Below are 17,469 nucleotides of genomic sequence, written 5' to 3' on the forward strand. Positions count from 1 at the left end.
ATAATGAGTCCAAAAGAGAGCCTTCTTTTTGGTTATCTGGGCTTCAAATAAGAGGTTCGTTCTGATATGTCAAGGAACAATTAGTTAGTTGTCTTTGCCATCCAAGGTACTCTCAAAATCTTCGCCCACACCAAAGTTTAAAGGCATCGTTACACCTTCTCTCCCACTTTGTTATTGTCCATCTTTTGCATCCACAAAGAACCACAGAAAGGCCATATTCTGGACAATTCTGATATTTGTTTGAATAGACAAATCATTACATATGAAGATCTTCCCCAGTTCCTTCATTCTTGTTCCACCAAGTACCAGTTTGTGGTATTTCCTAATTGCTGAATCCTTTACTGTTAATGCAAAAAGGTAAACAGTAAAATTTACTAGTATTTTTAATTGTCATGACTTTTGTCTGCTTCATACTGAGCTGAGGCCTAGACCCTGGCTACTAAAATCTTGGTTTTATTATAACAGCATCAGCAAAACAAATACCAAAAATTTTGCAGGAATTTAGTGTGTGAGTGAAGTTCTCAGTTAAATATGTACTGTACCTTTTGCATTATTTATTTGACTTTTAGACCTCTGTGATTGATTTTAGAATGTTTAGATATCAGCTTTGCTCATTTTGACCAGTATGTTTCACTGAAAAGTATAAATGTTCAAACAATTAAGCTTTTAAACTTTAAAGCTGTATCTCTGTGTCTATCAGCATGAATCAGCTCATGGATCTTTACACCTTAAAAGACATGTTTAGCTTATTTTGGAAATGTAGTTTTTTTTTACTTGTTCCTCCCACTAGCTGAGACCTGGTCTACACCAGATACTTTTGAAAATACCTTTTTAATAGCAAAAACGTTTCCATCCACAATGACCTCTTACTTCTTTTCAACATTTTCCATCCACAGAATTAAAAAAAGCAATTTTAAGCAAGCAGCAGGCTGTTTATTTAAATAATTGGTGCTGGATGTGTGTAGTATTGTGATGTGCAGAACAGAACATTGGTGCTGGATGTGTGCTGGATGTGTGCTGGATGTGATGTGCAGAACATTAGTGCTGGATGTGTGTAGGATTGTGATGTGCAGAACAGAACATTGGTGCTGGATGTGTGTAATATTGTGATGTGCAGAACAGAACATTGGTGCTGGATGTGTGTAATATTGTGATGTGCAGAACAGAACATTGGTGCTGGATGTGTGTAGGATTGTGATGTGCAGAACAGAACATTGGTGCTGGATGTGTGTAGGATTGTGAAGTAGAACATTGGTGCTGGATGTGTGTAGGATTGTGAAGTAGAACATTGGTGCTGGATGTGTGCTGGATGTGATGTGCAGAACAGAACATTGGTGCTGGATGTGTGTAGGATTGTGAAGTAGAACATTGGTGCTGGATGTGTGTAGGATTGTGAAGTAGAACATTGGTGCTGGATGTGTGCTGGATGTGATGTGCAGAACAGAACATTGGTGCTGGATGTGTGTAATATTGTGATGTGCAGAACAGAACATTGGTGCTGGATGTGTGTAGGATTGTGATGTGCAGAACAGAACATTGGTGCTGGATGTGTGTAGGATTGTGAAGTAGAACATTGGTGCTGGATGTGTGTAGGATTGTGAAGTAGAACATTGGTGCTGGATGTGTGTAATATTGTGATGTGCAGAACAGAACATTGGTGCTGGATGTGTGCTGGATGTGATGTGCAGAACAGAACATTGGTGCTGGATGTGTGTAGGATTGTGAAGTAGAACATTGGTGCTGGATGTGTGTAGGATTGTGAAGTAGAACATTGGTGCTGGATGTGTGCTGGATGTGATGTGCAGAACAGAACATTGGTGCTGGATGTGTGTAGGATTGTGAAGTAGAACATTGGTGCTGGATGTGTGTAGGATTGTGAAGTAGAACATTGGTGCTGGATGTGTGCTGGATGTGATGTGCAGAACAGAACATTGGTGCTGGATGTGTGTAGGATTGTGAAGTAGAACATTGGTGCTGGATGTGTGCTGGATGTGATGTGCAGAACAGAACATTGGTGCTGGATGTGTGTAATATTGTGATGTGCAGAACAGAACATTGGTGCTGGATGTGTGTAGGATTGTGATGTGCAGAACAGAACATTGGTGCTGGATGTGTGTAGGATTGTGAAGTAGAACATTGGTGCTGGATGTGATGTGCAGAACATTGGTGAGATACTCACAGCACTGCAGATAAACACAGCTTCTCCTCCAGCTGTTCTTCCTCATCTGTTTATTCCTGTACCTCATCACTCCTTCACTGCTCTGTTCCGCCATTCCACTGCTCTTGTACATCTCTGCTGCTGCACTCGCCATCATTACACCGTCTCCTCTATTATTTTTACACTTACAGTCCGATTCACGCGTCTGTTAGCATTAGCTCAGTGTTAGCATCCTCCGACTACACACTGGCTGTGTTCCAAACCGCATGCTTCAGTAAGAATACTAAATAGTATGTAAACAGTGTAACGCGCTGCTGTTGTGTACTATTTAGTATAGTAGTATGCGGTTTAAGACGCAGCCATAAGCTATGCGTATACATAACATATACCGTAGATTACAGTTTATACAAGCAAAGTAATACACAAAGGACGGGTAAATAGATATTTATATATAGATTAAAAATGTTACTAATATACCTAATAATAATAATAATAATAATAATAATAATACAACCAAATAACACCCAACATCACTACTACTACTGATGCCACTGCTAGTAATATTAATAAAATTTATAATAAAATCAGTAATATGAATAAAACAACACAAAATAACACCAATACTACTACTACTACTATTACTAATAATAATAATAATAATATGAACAATAAAACTAATCAACAAAACACCACCAACAGTTAGGCTATAATACTATTATTAATAATAAGTAATCCTAATAAAATACAAAAACAACACCAATAATACATCAGCACCACAATAATAATAACATTAATAATAATAATAAACACTGATAACAAAAACAATTATAGTAATATTTCTAATAATAATACTTATTATACAGGTCAACAACGACAATAAACAAATTAATCATTAATTAATGTTAAAACAATAAGTAATATCAATAATAATGTTAATTATTAGCAACTTGGTAATATTCTATTATTTATAACTACTATTATTATTTATTTATCTATTTAGATGATAAATATAATTTTGTTATACAACGATTCTTTATAATAAGGCAGAATGGTGGCACAGATGGCAGAGTACAGCTGCACAGCTACATGGACTCTGGATCTCATGGATCTGTATTTGACTCTGGAGATCTGGATTAAAATTTTGCTTAAGGTCAATAAAGAAAAATCTTAGTGAAGTTTCATGTCCATTCCTCCAAATTCCTCCCACCACCTCAATCCATGTGAAAAGTAGACAGGCTCATCTGAATTGCCCATGTGAGTAAAATATCTAGTGAATACTCTTACTATTAAAAAAAAAAATCTTACTATTAGGCTGAGTGTATTGTTTTGCATCACTCAGCCTAATAGTAAGATTTTTTTATTTTTAGAGTCTTAATCAAAAATTAAGAACACCTAGGCCAGCTTAGCCTTTTTGGACACACCACGAAGCAAGAATGGATGTTAACTACTTAGTTCTATTATGCACTACACCTGTCTGGAAGCATCTGCATATGATAGCATTTATTTTTGATTTTTTTTTTTCAATTTGGCAGCTTTGATCTTTCACTAATTTCATTACAGTTTTAATATAACCCACCTATAAAATGTCTTAACCAAGACAAGAAATCCTATCAGGCTCTAAAACTGAGTGGATTGAAGAAATGCAATATTCTAGGGTATAAATTGACCAGTAGCTTAAAGAATAGATTAAAAGGCTTTTAAATGCACCTTAAAACAATTTACAATAAAAGCTATAGAACTGTTTTACGTGGTGATGTGGGAATGAGGAAATAGATGCAGTATTTTATAACAACTAATTAAATGCTTATTTTAAATGGGAAAAAAAGCTTAACAGGAATAGTAATGGCTAGCCCAGTGTCAGTGAGCAGACGGTGCTGGGAAAACTAAAAGCACAGAAGATCATGTTTGACATCGGAGAGCACAAAAGTCACCACAATGAAATTAAGCCAAGCTGATGACATTGCTATTGACTGATGGTTTATTTATTTATCTATGTCTTTCTTTTCTGACACTCCTGTACTGTATGAAATCAGTTAGCATGGATTGCTACTTACCCATTAATGCATTTTCAATTGTTAAGACTATTTTCTACAGTCTGATAAATGTATGAAAATAATAATTAAAAGCTATGCTATATGCTATGCTATGTGATATTATTTATTTGACATACCAGTCAAGTTTATTGCTCAGTTGACCAATATTCAGTTTACCAAAATATATTTTTTATTTATACAGTATATTAAAATGCAGTTACATGCAATCTAAAGATTACAGTACATGAACACTCCATACAACACACAAACACTGCACATTTTAATACAAATTACAGCAAGTATTAAAAGAAAAACAGCATCTATATATACAAACATTAAACCTAAAAGTTGGAACAGTTTGTAAAATGTAAATAATACCAGACTAAAGTATGTGTTAATGCACATAAAACAGAACAAAGACAAATGTTTTACCTGAATAATTCCATTGTTTTGTAAAATGTCTGCAATGTGTCCGCATTTTAAGTTATTGTTGGGAATAATGAATGCCATGCCCATAGCATGGATGACTTAATAATTATGAAATAAAATGAAGTAATGCTTAAAGATATTTACAACATATGGTGTCTTTTCAATTATGTCTTAAGAATGTAACAGTATCAATTCTTATTTCAACAGGACAACACCAAGCCTTCAAAGCTGTGCGGGTGCTAGACCAGTCTACCTGCAGTGCAATCCATACTGTATTTATTGTTCCTAACAGTTTCCTAGTTTTAATTTTGATGTTTCCTCACCAGGACAAATGTAGCCAATTTAGTTTCCACTTGTTTTATTCAGTTTGGCATAGTTATATTATATTTTTGTTTCATAGCAGATAATGTTTTCCCCACAACATGCCTGCAGTTAAGCAATGCCTGCCATGCTTTTGTTTAAAAGAAAGTCTTTTGGGGTTGCATCTATATAGTGACTGACAGAAGGGGTGTAAACAAGACCTGCTGTGCCGTCTCAGGGCTGATTTTATCTGCTGATGCTTTTTTTCCAGGCACAGAACTGCTTTGATCACATTTACAGCTTTTTTTCTTTAAAAATGATCAAATCACATTGGAATGAAAAATGCACCGGAGCAGTGGCAAACACCTTAAACATCTCTGTCAGTACGATTCCTTTCATAGAAATTGGTTTAATACTGCAAGTAAAAGAAAGAAAATGCACAGAGATGCATGTCATACCCTCAGTGACGTTGGAGGTGGAAGCTTTGTGACTGCTTCTTTTCAAACGGTACTGTAGCAAAACATGGCACTGAAAAAGGCATAAATGAAGGAATGCACCAAGACATAGTGTTAGAGAATTTAAACCATTCAACTAAACTGGAGAGAAGAATTTCAACAACACAATGTCTTCAAACATGATGCCAAATAGCTCAAAACTGGTTTTTAAAAATGAATATTAAGACAAAAGCAATTTGCCAAGACAGATAAAGCCAAAATTGAACCCCATTGCTGCAAAGAGACATGTTTCCCAACTGTAGATGTCTCCAAGCTGTAATTACAAACAACTGCTATACAAAAAGTACAAATGCTGTAATTTGTGTTGTCTAAATGCTTATGTTCTTATTTAAAAATCTAGTTCGGAATACTTTTTTCATATTTTTATAAACAATGTTTAAAAAATACTAATTCTGTAAATTTTTGATGAAAATATACACTAGAAGCATGTTAAAAAATGAACAAAAGTGGTTAAAGATCTAATTCACGTTTACAATTTCAAATACAGTGGTACCTTGTAACTCCACGTCCCCTAAACTCAAAATCTTTGAAACTCAATGCCCTTTATCAAAGATTTGTACCCTTAAACTCAACGTTTCCCTTAAACTCAACGTGTGTGTGACTGCTGCTTTGTTCAGCGCTTGGCTTGAGCAGTGCGGTAAAACGTCATCAAAGTGTGAATACGAGACGAATCTGCATTTGTGTGGAATAACCATCAAATCCAGTCTGGAAGCATCCACATGTATCTGTGTTTATCTGGATTTTACTCAATGTTTCACTTTTAAACTTGTGTTACAGCTCGAGGTTGTAAGAAATTGTGAGAATCAGCTTTTCCGAGAGTCTAAAACACTTATCATTAAAAAAAGCTTAATGTGACTTAATGTATTAAAAGAACGACATAGAAACACTAATTATTACTGCTCAGTTCTCTCCACTAATTAAGAAGCATAAGAAAACGATAAAGAAGTAAAGGTAATGTGCCAGTTTAATTGTATTTTAATATTAATTTTTAACTGTTTTTCAATTGTATTTCAGTGTTTTTATATTATATTTGTGTTATTTTCAGTGTCTGTCAAAAACAACCACATTATTTTACATTAGCCAAAAATATATGCAGTTCCACGGGACCATGGAACGCATTAACAGGTTTCCTATACATCATTATGGGAAAAAATACTCTGAAGCTCAACGCCACTCCCAGAACCAACTGACGTTAAGTTTTAAGGTACCAGTGTACTAAGAACAAACTGACCAAAAATTCTACCCAGTGTATCTCTAAACTGCAGAATCTCTAAACTGCTGGAGCACTTTCTTCTATTACAGCTAATTTTATCTTTAGTAAAAACCTGCTCAAGTGAAAAACAAGAACTGTTCATATTTATTTCCACTGTGGATAAAATACAAAAGATTTTATCCATAGCTACAGGTTTCTTTAAATATTTAGTTACTCAGCAAATAAATAGAAATACAATAAACCGAATAGTGCACACAATTCTCCACAATAGAAACCATATACAGTATTAAATATATACAAGTTCTACCACTACACATGTATTACTCACTTAAAGGCACAGAATAAATCCATATTCACAGATTCATTTCCTGAATTATTTCTTATTTGCTGATTTATCATCCTTGAAAAGGCAAGACGAGTCCCAGGAATAGAATTTGCATATTACAAACCTGCAGCAGTGCAAATACTAAGAAAACAACAATATAAAAAACAAACAAAAGGTATTGTAAAAGGTCAAACCTATTTTAACTTAATCAAATGCATTTCATCAAATCTGCCCTTTTTATTATGTGAACTGACAATTCACTGATATCATTTAGACAGTAGCAGGATGTTAAAGTAATTGTTAAATTACTAAATACTAAAATACCCAGTGTACACTCAAACACATACATGTGTTATTGCTAAATATTTTACTTTACAAACATAAAACCTGTACTCTACTGGTAAGACTAAATACTAAAAAGAGTTCATTTTAAAACACCCTCCAGGGATTTTCCTCATTTCAGCATTCAGAGCATAAGTAACGTTTTTTATTCTGACCCTACTTTTACTAGCAGTTTGGAACTTGGTCTGACTGAGCTGGTTTGCTCTTGGATGTTTTCATGTTTTTACCTTAACATAACACCAGTTGTCCAGGTCATTAATAAAATGGTATGTTGAAATACTAATGTTAGTGTCTGTCTTGGCTCCATGGCTGTGTGCTTGAATATATGCACATATAAGTGATTGATGTGGCTGAAAGAGGCATTATGACAGATGTCCACACACTATTGTGCTATTTTTTATTTTATATATAATTTGTCAACTGATCCAATGCAGTCAATTCTTAAGCTTCTGGTTTATTATGTTGGCTTTAATTGGCAGAACTACATTATTTAAACTACATCAAGTCAATTTGTTCATACTGTGTGTGAATTAGGTTATTAAAAGGCTTTATTTGCCTTATATAACATTTCTTTCTTCTTAAATGTCAATCCTTAAAACTCTAAGGTCTTAATAATACGATATCTTACAGTGCTTCTGTTTGTCCTCACCATGTTTGAACAGCTTACCTTTAGTACAGGTCCACCAATTTGGCTTTTCACCATAATCCAGCTGAGATACATACAGTATTGTGACCAAAAATGGCCTTTTAATACCGCTGATGTTTACCAGTGTAACCTAATATCCAGTTCTTTTACAAGATCAAGTATAACCAATGAGAACTGGATACTTGACTTTACCTTTATTTGTAAGCTTCTTCTGATGCTTGTAGAGCACTTGATTCATCGTGAGTCATCTGAATCATACTCAAAGAGCTCAAGTCCACTTTCGATAAGCTTTCCAGCAGAGCAGATGGAGCTGAACACCTGAGATAAAGAATGATTTACATGACTTGGTTTGGGCTCTTCCTTAACAGCGTTCAAGATAGCAAAGCCTGATGTTCTCTTATTTAAGCCATAAAGAAGATTCCTGCAACAGAGAAAAACCGACCAATAAATATACAGTGTATCACAAAAGTGAGTACACCCCTCACATTTCTGCAGATATTTAAGTATATCTTTTCATGGGACAACGCTGACAAAATGACACTTTGACACAATGAAAAGTAGTCTGTGTGCAGCTTATATAACAGTGTAAATTTATTCTTCCCTCAAAATAACTCAATATACAGCCATTAATGTTTAAACCACCGGCAACAAAAGTGAGTACACCCCTTAGTGAAAGTTCCTAAAGTGTCAATATTTTGTGTGGCCACCATTATTTCCCAGAACTGCCTTAACTCTCCTGGGCATGGAGTTTACCAGAGCTTCACAGGTTGCCACTGGAATGCTTTTCCACTCCTCCATGATGACATCACGGAGCTGGCGGATATTCGAGACTTTGCGCTCCTCCACCTTCCGCTTGAGGATGCCCCAAAGATGTTCTATTGGGTTTAGGTCTGGAGACATGCTTGGCCAGTCCATCACCTTTACCCTCAGCCTCTTCAATAAAGCAGTGGTCGTCTTAGAGGTGTGTTTGGGGTTGTTATCATGCTGGAACACTGCCCTGCGACCTAGTTTCCGGAGGGAGGGGATCATGCTCTGCTTCAGTATTTCACAGTACATATTGGAGTTAATGTGTCCCTCAATGAAATGTAACTCCCCAACACCTGCTGCACTCATGCAGCCCCAGACCATGGCATTCCCACCACCATGCTTGACTGTAGGCATGACACACTTATCTTTGTACTCCTCACCTGATTGCCGCCACACATGCTTGAGACCATCTGAACCAAACAAATTAATCTTGGTCTCATCAGACCATAGGACATGGTTCCAGTAATCCATGTCCTTTGTTGACATGTCTTCAGCAAACTGTTTGCGGGCTTTCTTGTGTAGAGACTTCAGAAGAGGCTTCCTTCTGGGGTGACAGCCATGCAGACCAATTTGATGTAGTGTGCGGCGTATGGTCTGAGCACTGACAGGCTGACCCCCCACCTTTTCAATCTTTGCAGCAATGCTGACAGCACTCCTGCGCCTATCTTTCAAAGACAGCAGTTGGATGTGACGCTGAGCACGTGCACTCAGCTTCTTTGGACGACCAACGCGAGGTCTGTTCTGAGTGGACCCTGCTCTTTTAAAACGCTGGATGATCTTGGCCACTGTGCTGCAGCTCAGTTTCAGGGTGTTGACAATCTTCTTGTAGCCTTGGCCATCTTCATGTAGCGCAACAATTCGTCTTTTAAGATCCTCAGAGAGTTCTTTGCCATGAGGTGCCATGTTGGAACTTTCAGTGACCAGTATGAGAGAGTGTGAGAGCTGTACTACTAAATTGAACACACCTGCTCCCTATGCACACCTGAGACCTAGTAACACTAACGAGTCACATGACATTTTGGAGGGAAAATGACAAGCAGTGCTCAATTTGGACATTTAGGGGTGTAGTCTCTTAGGGGTGTACTCACTTTTGTTGCCAGTGGTTTAGACATTAATGGCTGTATATTGAGTAATTTTGAGGGAAGAATAAATTTACACTGTTATATAAGCTGCACACAGATTACTTTTCATTGTGTCAAAGTGTCATTTTGTCAGTGTTGTCCCATGAAAAGATATACTTAAATATCTGCAGAAATGTGAGGGGTGTACTCACTTTTGTGATACACTGTACATTAACTGCAAGATAAATGGTCAGTGCTAGATTTTACAGCATGGTCAAGTCTGCTCTTAGAATACTAAATGGAAAATATTAATCATAAATATATGACACAATTATATACTATAGCATTTTCCTTCATTTATTGTTATTTTAAAGGTATTGCCACAGGAACATCACTAATCGAATATTGCTGACATGACTTGTACTAACTTAGGTGTAGCAGTGTAGATTGGAACTGTTAAACACCCCAGTGTTCAGGATAGATTGATTTTCCACCACCAAAATATATCTAGCGAATGGCATCATATTCTCTGGCCTGTATTTTTCCCCTCTTTAATTACAGCTGAGGTGAGTACCTTTCTAAGGCACATGTATGTGATGGTGATTTTTTTATAATTTCTGCAACGTTTTCTGTGACTGAATCATTAGACACATATTTCCTTCCCCAAAATAAAACTCTGGGTCAAAACATACATACAGTAACTCGGCATGTTCATGTTTGCTAAAGCTAGTTAGAAAACTGTAAACAGTGAAACCTGAGTCCTAAAACCTTCTCATTTACAGCTGTTTATTTATTTTTAAGAGGCATTATTTATATGGGTACAAAAAGGTCACCAGCTATAGTCAGTGCTATTCACTACTTTATTAGGAATTAGGAGTTAAAACTGTAAAATAAGTACAATTAACCAAGCAGATCTTACCCAATAAATGCTTTCAAAATGCCTTATAAATAATGCTTTAAATCTGTAAAGGTTATTTGACCAAAAATTACTATTGCAGGCGTTCAGGTGGCAAAGCAGTTTAATGCCTAGCTCACAACCCCTGAAATCACAAGCTCCTGAGTTCGATTCCAGTTGTGCTGTCAACCGGTCGTGCGTCCACACAGACATAATTGGCTGTGTTCTGAGGGAGAAATGGTCAAACTGGCTTGTCATTGCTGCTGCAATTGTGGTCTCTGCTGGCTGGTTGAGAGAGAAGGTTGATTCACGGAGAGCACTGTTATACAATACTCCTCTCCGTATGTAACAGGTAACAAGAAGCAGTTGGCGACTGTGCCCATGTTGGAGGAAGGCATGATACAGTGTATCACAAAAGTGAGTACACCCCTCACATTTCTGCAGATATTTAAGTATATCTTTTCATGGGACAACACTGACAAAATGACACTTTGACACAATGAAAAGTAGTCTGTGTGCAGCTTATATAACAGTGTAAATTTATTCTTCCCTCAAAATAACTCAATATACAGCCATTAATGTCTAAACCACCGGCAACAAAAGTGAGTACACCCCTAAGAGACTACACCCCTAAATGTCCAAATTGAGCACTGCTTGTCATTTTCCCTCCAAAATGTCATGTGATTTGTTAGTGTTACTAGGTCTCAGGTGTGCATAGGGAGCAGGTGTGTTCAATTTAGTAGTACAGCTCTCACACTCTCTCATACTGGTCACTGAAAGTTCCAACATGGCACCTCATGGCAAAGAACTCTCTGAGGATCTTAAAAGACGAATTGTTGCGCTACATGAAGATGGCCAAGGCTACAAGAAGATTGCCAACACCCTGAAACTGAGCTGCAGCACAGTGGCCAAGATCATCCAGCGTTTTAAAAGAGCAGGGTCCACTCAGAACAGACCTCGCGTTGGTCGTCCAAAGAAGCTGAGTGCACGTGCTCAGCGTCACATCCAACTGCTGTCTTTGAAAGATAGGCGCAGGAGTGCTGTCAGCATTGCTGCAGAGATTGAAAAGGTGGGGGGTCAGCCTCTCAGTGCTCAGACCATACGCCGCACACTACATCAAATTGGTCTGCATGGCTGTCACCCCAGAAGGAAGCCTCTTCTGAAGTCTCTACACAAGAAAGCCCGCAAACAGTTTGCTGAAGACATGTCAACAAAGGACATGGATTACTGGAACCATGTCCTATGGTCTGATGAGACCAAGATTAATTTGTTTGGTTCAGATGGTCTCAAGCATGTGTGGCGGCAATCAGGTGAGGAGTACAAAGATAAGTGTGTCATGCCTACAGTCAAGCATGGTGGTGGGAATGCCATGGTCTGGGGCTGCATGAGTGCAGCAGGTGTTGGGGAGTTACATTTCATTGAGGGACACATGAACTCCAATATGTACTGTGAAATACTGAGCAGAGCATGATCCCCTCCCTCCGGAAACTGGGTCGCAGGGCAGTGTTCCAGCATGATAATGACCCCAAACACACCTCTAAGACGACCACTGCTTTATTGAAGAGGCTGAGGGTAAAGGTGATGGACTGGCCAAGCATGTCTCCAGACCTAAACCCAATAGAACATCTTTGGGGCATCCTCAAGCGGAAGGTGGAGGAGCGCAAAGTCTCGAATATCCGCCAGCTCTGTGATGTCGTCATGGAGGAGTGGAAAAGCATTCCAGTGGCAACCTGTGAAGCTCTGGTAAACTCCATGCCCAGGAGAGTTAAGGCAGTTCTGGGAAATAATGGTGGCCACACAAAATATTGACACTTCAGGAACTTTCACTAAGGGATGTACTCACTTTTGTTGCCGGTGGTTTAGACATTAATGGCTGTATATTGAGTTATTTTGAGGGAAGAATAAATTTACACTGTTATATAAGCTGCACACAGACTACTTTTCATTGTGTCAAAGTGTCATTTTGTCAGTGTTGTCCCATGAAAAGATATACTTAAATATCTGCAGAAATGTGAGGGGTGTACTCACTTTTGTGATACACTGTATGTGGCTCTTCTCACTCGAGCTAGAGATCTGCACTAGCAGAGAAAGTTAGAACTGGGGAACTGGGTACAACTACAATGGGTTGAAACAAACAACAACAAGAATGGTTGCAAAAAAATCTGCTAAAATATTAGCACTGCTGTCACTCACATGTATGTAAACTTTGGAATGAAAGTTATGATTTGTTTACTGCTTTGCACAAATAGGTTGCATGTCTAAACTGGTTAAATGACTTTCCTGAATGTTCCAAAATGCTGAATATACATTCTAACATAATGCAGAATGAAATGTTTTGAGGAGAAAAGTCACTACTCATCAAAAATAAAACCTCATTTTAACAGTGAAGCAGAGGGACAAACTACAATTAAAGATTAGTAGAAGTTTAATGATACAGTAGGACAAGGACGGATATCAGTTAGATGACAAGTTAGATGACGCTTGACACCCAAGATCAGCAACAATTTTGAATGTTTTGTATTTCAGCTCGCTCTATGTTCACAAAGCATGTGTATAAAGTAAACATCTTACCAGAGCTGCCCACTATGAACAAACAGCCATGTGCTTACATACTGTATAAGTGCTTCTGCAACAGCACACACACACACAAAAATCAATGCAAGTGCGTCTTCAACAACCTTGAAGGACATGGGTACAGTTGAAGCGTAAAGCTGCAGAGCTATTAGTTGAACTTTTGTAAGGAAGAAAATAAGAAGCTTTGCCATTTCTTAATGGCTCTGGACCATGCATTGATTTTTTGCTGGATCGCTGGTTTAACTGGATGCACACACCTGAACTAAATAAATAAATAAAAAGGACCATTCTTTATCTGTAAATGGTTTAGGTTTAGGGTAAAGGTGACTGTAACCTTGACACATCAGACCTTTATCTAGGAATTGTTTTATTAACACTGGCCTACAAACATTTGTGTCAAAACTGTGTGCAGAAAAATCCGTTTAATTGGTATTATGTCGGTAGTAATGTGTGTTTCCTTCCTTCATGTATCAAAAGCTGCCAGTTTGGAGTGGCTGCCATCCTGAGTTCAGGTGTATTAGCGACAGTCATTCGTAACAAGTATATAAAATGAATGACATTGTGGCAACAGTTTGGCTATATTTTAGCATGACATGGTACGTTGAGTTTGGCCATATATGACCATATATATTTGTTGATTTCTACTTTTAACATCTGCACATGGCCTCAGAAATGCTTATTACATCTGAATAGCCACAAATTTGCACAAATACACTTCAATAACTTGTGGAAAGCCTTCACTGAATAGCGAAGGCTGCTACAGAGTTAAACATTCCAAACGTTTAAAGGTCTTAACAAATTTAGATCTGGAACAAAAATGCAAGAATGAATTGTGCAGTAAAAGTACTGATGTTAAAATTCTGTATGAACTCTTCACTACATGCACATAACTTTAAATTGTTCTACAAAAGTGGAAATTAATATAGCTAATCACTTTTACAACCCATGAATAGACATTTACATGAAAGTTGGACTTAATATAGGAAGAAATTAAAGCAGAGAAATACACAAGTAATACACTCACTCACGCACTGTCTTAATTGCTTATCCACTTAGGGTTGTGTGGGGGTGCTGGAGCCTATCCCAGCTTTTTTGTTTAATGACTTTGCACCTCGTTGTATGTCCCACACCTGTATAATCAAACAAATTTAACATAATTTTCTAAAATCCTTTTCCCGGGTGCCCAGGTGGCGCAGCGGGATATTCCGCTTGCACACCAGCACCGAGTTACTGAACTCCCCGGTTCGAAACTCGGTGTTTCCACCGGTCGGCTGGGCGCCATCCGGCGGGCATAATTGGCAGTGTCTGCAGCAGATACCAATTGGCTACCGTATCTGCAGTGTGGGGGCCGGACTATGTGTGGGTGGGCGGGTCTTCATACGCTGTGTAGGGACCCTGATTGGCAGAAGAGACACCTGTGCGGAATGCATGGGCGAGAAGAGGAGGGCTGTGCACGTGTCGAAAGAGGCGTGTACAGCGATGTGCTCTTCTCGGATGCAATCTGGCATCTATCAGCAGTGCAAGACAAAAAATTTTGTGCGCTAAATTGGGAGGAAAATGGGGAGAAAATGCATAAAAAAAAATCCTTTTCCCTCTGCAGACAATAAAACTCTTCGTGTTTCCTTCTTCTTTCTTTCCGTTGCCAAACTTGTTATACTAGGCACCAAGCCAATGCTTGCAGTAAAGCCAGTGCTTGCAGTAACTTTGTTTAAGCCAGATAAGAAACTACAAAACACACGGGAAGAAAAAAATATCTGGAGCTTGGTGAGATGGCACTAATTGCTCATTTTCAAAAAACTCACAGATGGAGAACACTGGAAGCTGCGTGTGCATCTTTTCCATTCACCCATTGCTAATTTAATCAAGAACACTCCACAAAATTTTGATTAGCTTCTGATTATGACTGCCTGTCATTTAGACAATACTAGGTGCTTCTTTCAACTCAAATTAACACAGCTTTCCTCTACTGATGACCAATGCCTCAAGAAATAATAAAGTCATTTTACCTGCAGTTCAGCTTCTGCTGGGAGCAAACCGGACTGGCAGAACGAGCCACATGGACATGAGCAGATCATGAAAAAGTACTTACTGCCAGTGGTTATAGGGAAAGATCCACCAGCTGTTCCCAGAAATCAGTAACATAGTCCAGTTTAAACTAATAGGTACATTAGGGTGAGGACTAATGTACATATTACAATCCTAGATATGAACTTTATAGATATTCTGCTACAATAGGCTCCACTCTCCCTCCAAGGCTTCCTAGTTTCTTTCTTTTTATTGTGTTTTGCAACAAGGTGATGCAACAATACATTCAGGAAAAAAAAACATATGCTTAGAACATAAGAACAAGTACTTGTGCTCACCCAGTCCCATTATCCTACCCTCCCGTCCATTTCCCTTTAACCAAAATGCAAAAGAGAGAAAGGGAAGGGAAAAAAGCCCATTCTCCAGAACAGCAACGTGTTAAGTATCCATAGTATAGGTAAGAACACACGCTGACACCAGAGCTGGGATCTCGAATACCCGACTGGGCTGAGCAGCCACATGAACAACGATTGGCCTGTTGTTCATATAGGGGCGGGGTATTAAGCCGGATAGGGACTCTCTCATAACTGATGCAATTACAACCTCTGCTGGCTGGTTGATGGCGCCTGCACAGATGCGGGAAAAGAGTGCTGTCAGGGTGTGTCTCTCTGTACACAGAGCTGATCCGCAGCTGATCTCGTCAAGTGTAGGTGAAAATATGCATACGGCTGCTGCCCACATGTCGGAGGGGGCGTGGGTTAGCTTCGTTCTCCTCAAATTAGAGCCGGGGTTGGCATTAGTGGAGAGGAAGCGTGACGCAATCGAGCAAATGGAAGTATTCATCGTATATTTTTAATCCTTTGGATCCAGTGTGTCTGTGTTATCCTTAATATAGTCAAAAATAGGACCCCATATTTTATGACTTCCAAGACTTTCTAATAGATTTTGGAACTGCATCTAGCAACAAGATCATAATTATGATCAGAAATCGTTCTGATCAGTAACACCTAGTCGTCTTCCTGCACTCAGATTTGTCCTAGACATTAAATAGTGTAGCAATGTGCAATAAGACTGAGAAGACCAGCCAATCAAAAATCATCAAAAAAAAAAAGAGTCACAGACCATTAAATCTTCTCCTTTAAACTTTACAGCTGGCTCCATTCATTTAACCAGGTATTGTTGTCTTAAAACTCACTTTAATCAGAATGCTCTAGAGTCCGTTACTGTTGTGCTTTACATCACTCCAGGCAACATTTGGTTTTAGGCTTGTTTGTGAGCACTTTTTTCAAGGAAATTCCAAATGGCTTATCGTCTTTGTTCAGTTGTTATTGCTCCACTTTACTACAGCAGTTATGTCAAACTTTGATAAAGATTCTTTGGGTTTTTTTCGGCTAAGGGAGGGTTAAGTATATTAGAGTTTAAGTATAATGTTCTTAAACTTGAAGTCTTTCTTTTGATAACCAGGAGGGACAGTCTAAAATGTGTCTTTTTCCGTTGTAGCCCTGGCCACACTCATCATCCTTATCCATAAATCCGCCCGTTCTGTGTGGAACTATCTAACACGGCTTACTGGCTTAGACAAAAGTCACTGCAAGGACAGAAGCACTGTGAAATCCACAGAAAGCTCGGGACTCGGTACTGATTGCATATTAGCATTCCCATCATTCAGAGGCCATTCTTCTCGATGAGTTCGCATGCTGGCACGACACATTTGTCAATGACAACGCAAAAATACGCATACATGCATATCATTAAATAAACTTTCGTGCTATTGATTTTACAGAGTTCATTAGCAATCAATACCAGCTCGGACTAGCTGTCTAGCGAAGGCAGTTTGCAAAAATCCTTTTAGTATCATTAGTTTGGATTGCTGCAGACATCTAATGACACTTATTAACAGTTTAAATAATTAAATGAATGAATTAAAGTTAATGAGAGAAAATTTCCAACTGGCTCTTAATCTTACTCATTAGTTTCTGACTATTTATAAGCCAGACATACAAAAAATAACATAAGGACATTTTTGTTAGGGTGTCAGGGTGGCACAGTGCCTCACAGCCTGGGTTCAGTTCTCAGCTGGAGCTGTCCTGGTTCTTTCTGTGTGGAGTTTCTGTGTGCATGTTCTCCCTATTTCTGCATGGGTTTC

General features: G+C 38.3%; 1 protein-coding gene across 1 annotated transcript in view; it reads right to left on the bottom strand.

Moving 5' to 3' along the window:
• Positions 1 to 8,195: 8,195 nt before the first annotated feature.
• Positions 8,196 to 17,469, bottom strand: part of LOC134331899 (inactive N-acetylated-alpha-linked acidic dipeptidase-like protein 2) — a 196,366-nt gene continuing 187,092 nt past the window's right edge. The window contains exon 13 of the mRNA XM_063013437.1: positions 8,196 to 8,382. Within this exon, the coding sequence (XP_062869507.1) occupies positions 8,196 to 8,382 (187 nt within the window). The remainder of the gene's footprint in view (positions 8,383 to 17,469) is intronic.

Source organism: Trichomycterus rosablanca, chromosome 17 (assembly GCF_030014385.1).
Source record: "Trichomycterus rosablanca isolate fTriRos1 chromosome 17, fTriRos1.hap1, whole genome shotgun sequence".
NCBI classification, from domain to species: domain Eukaryota; kingdom Metazoa; phylum Chordata; class Actinopteri; order Siluriformes; family Trichomycteridae; genus Trichomycterus; species Trichomycterus rosablanca.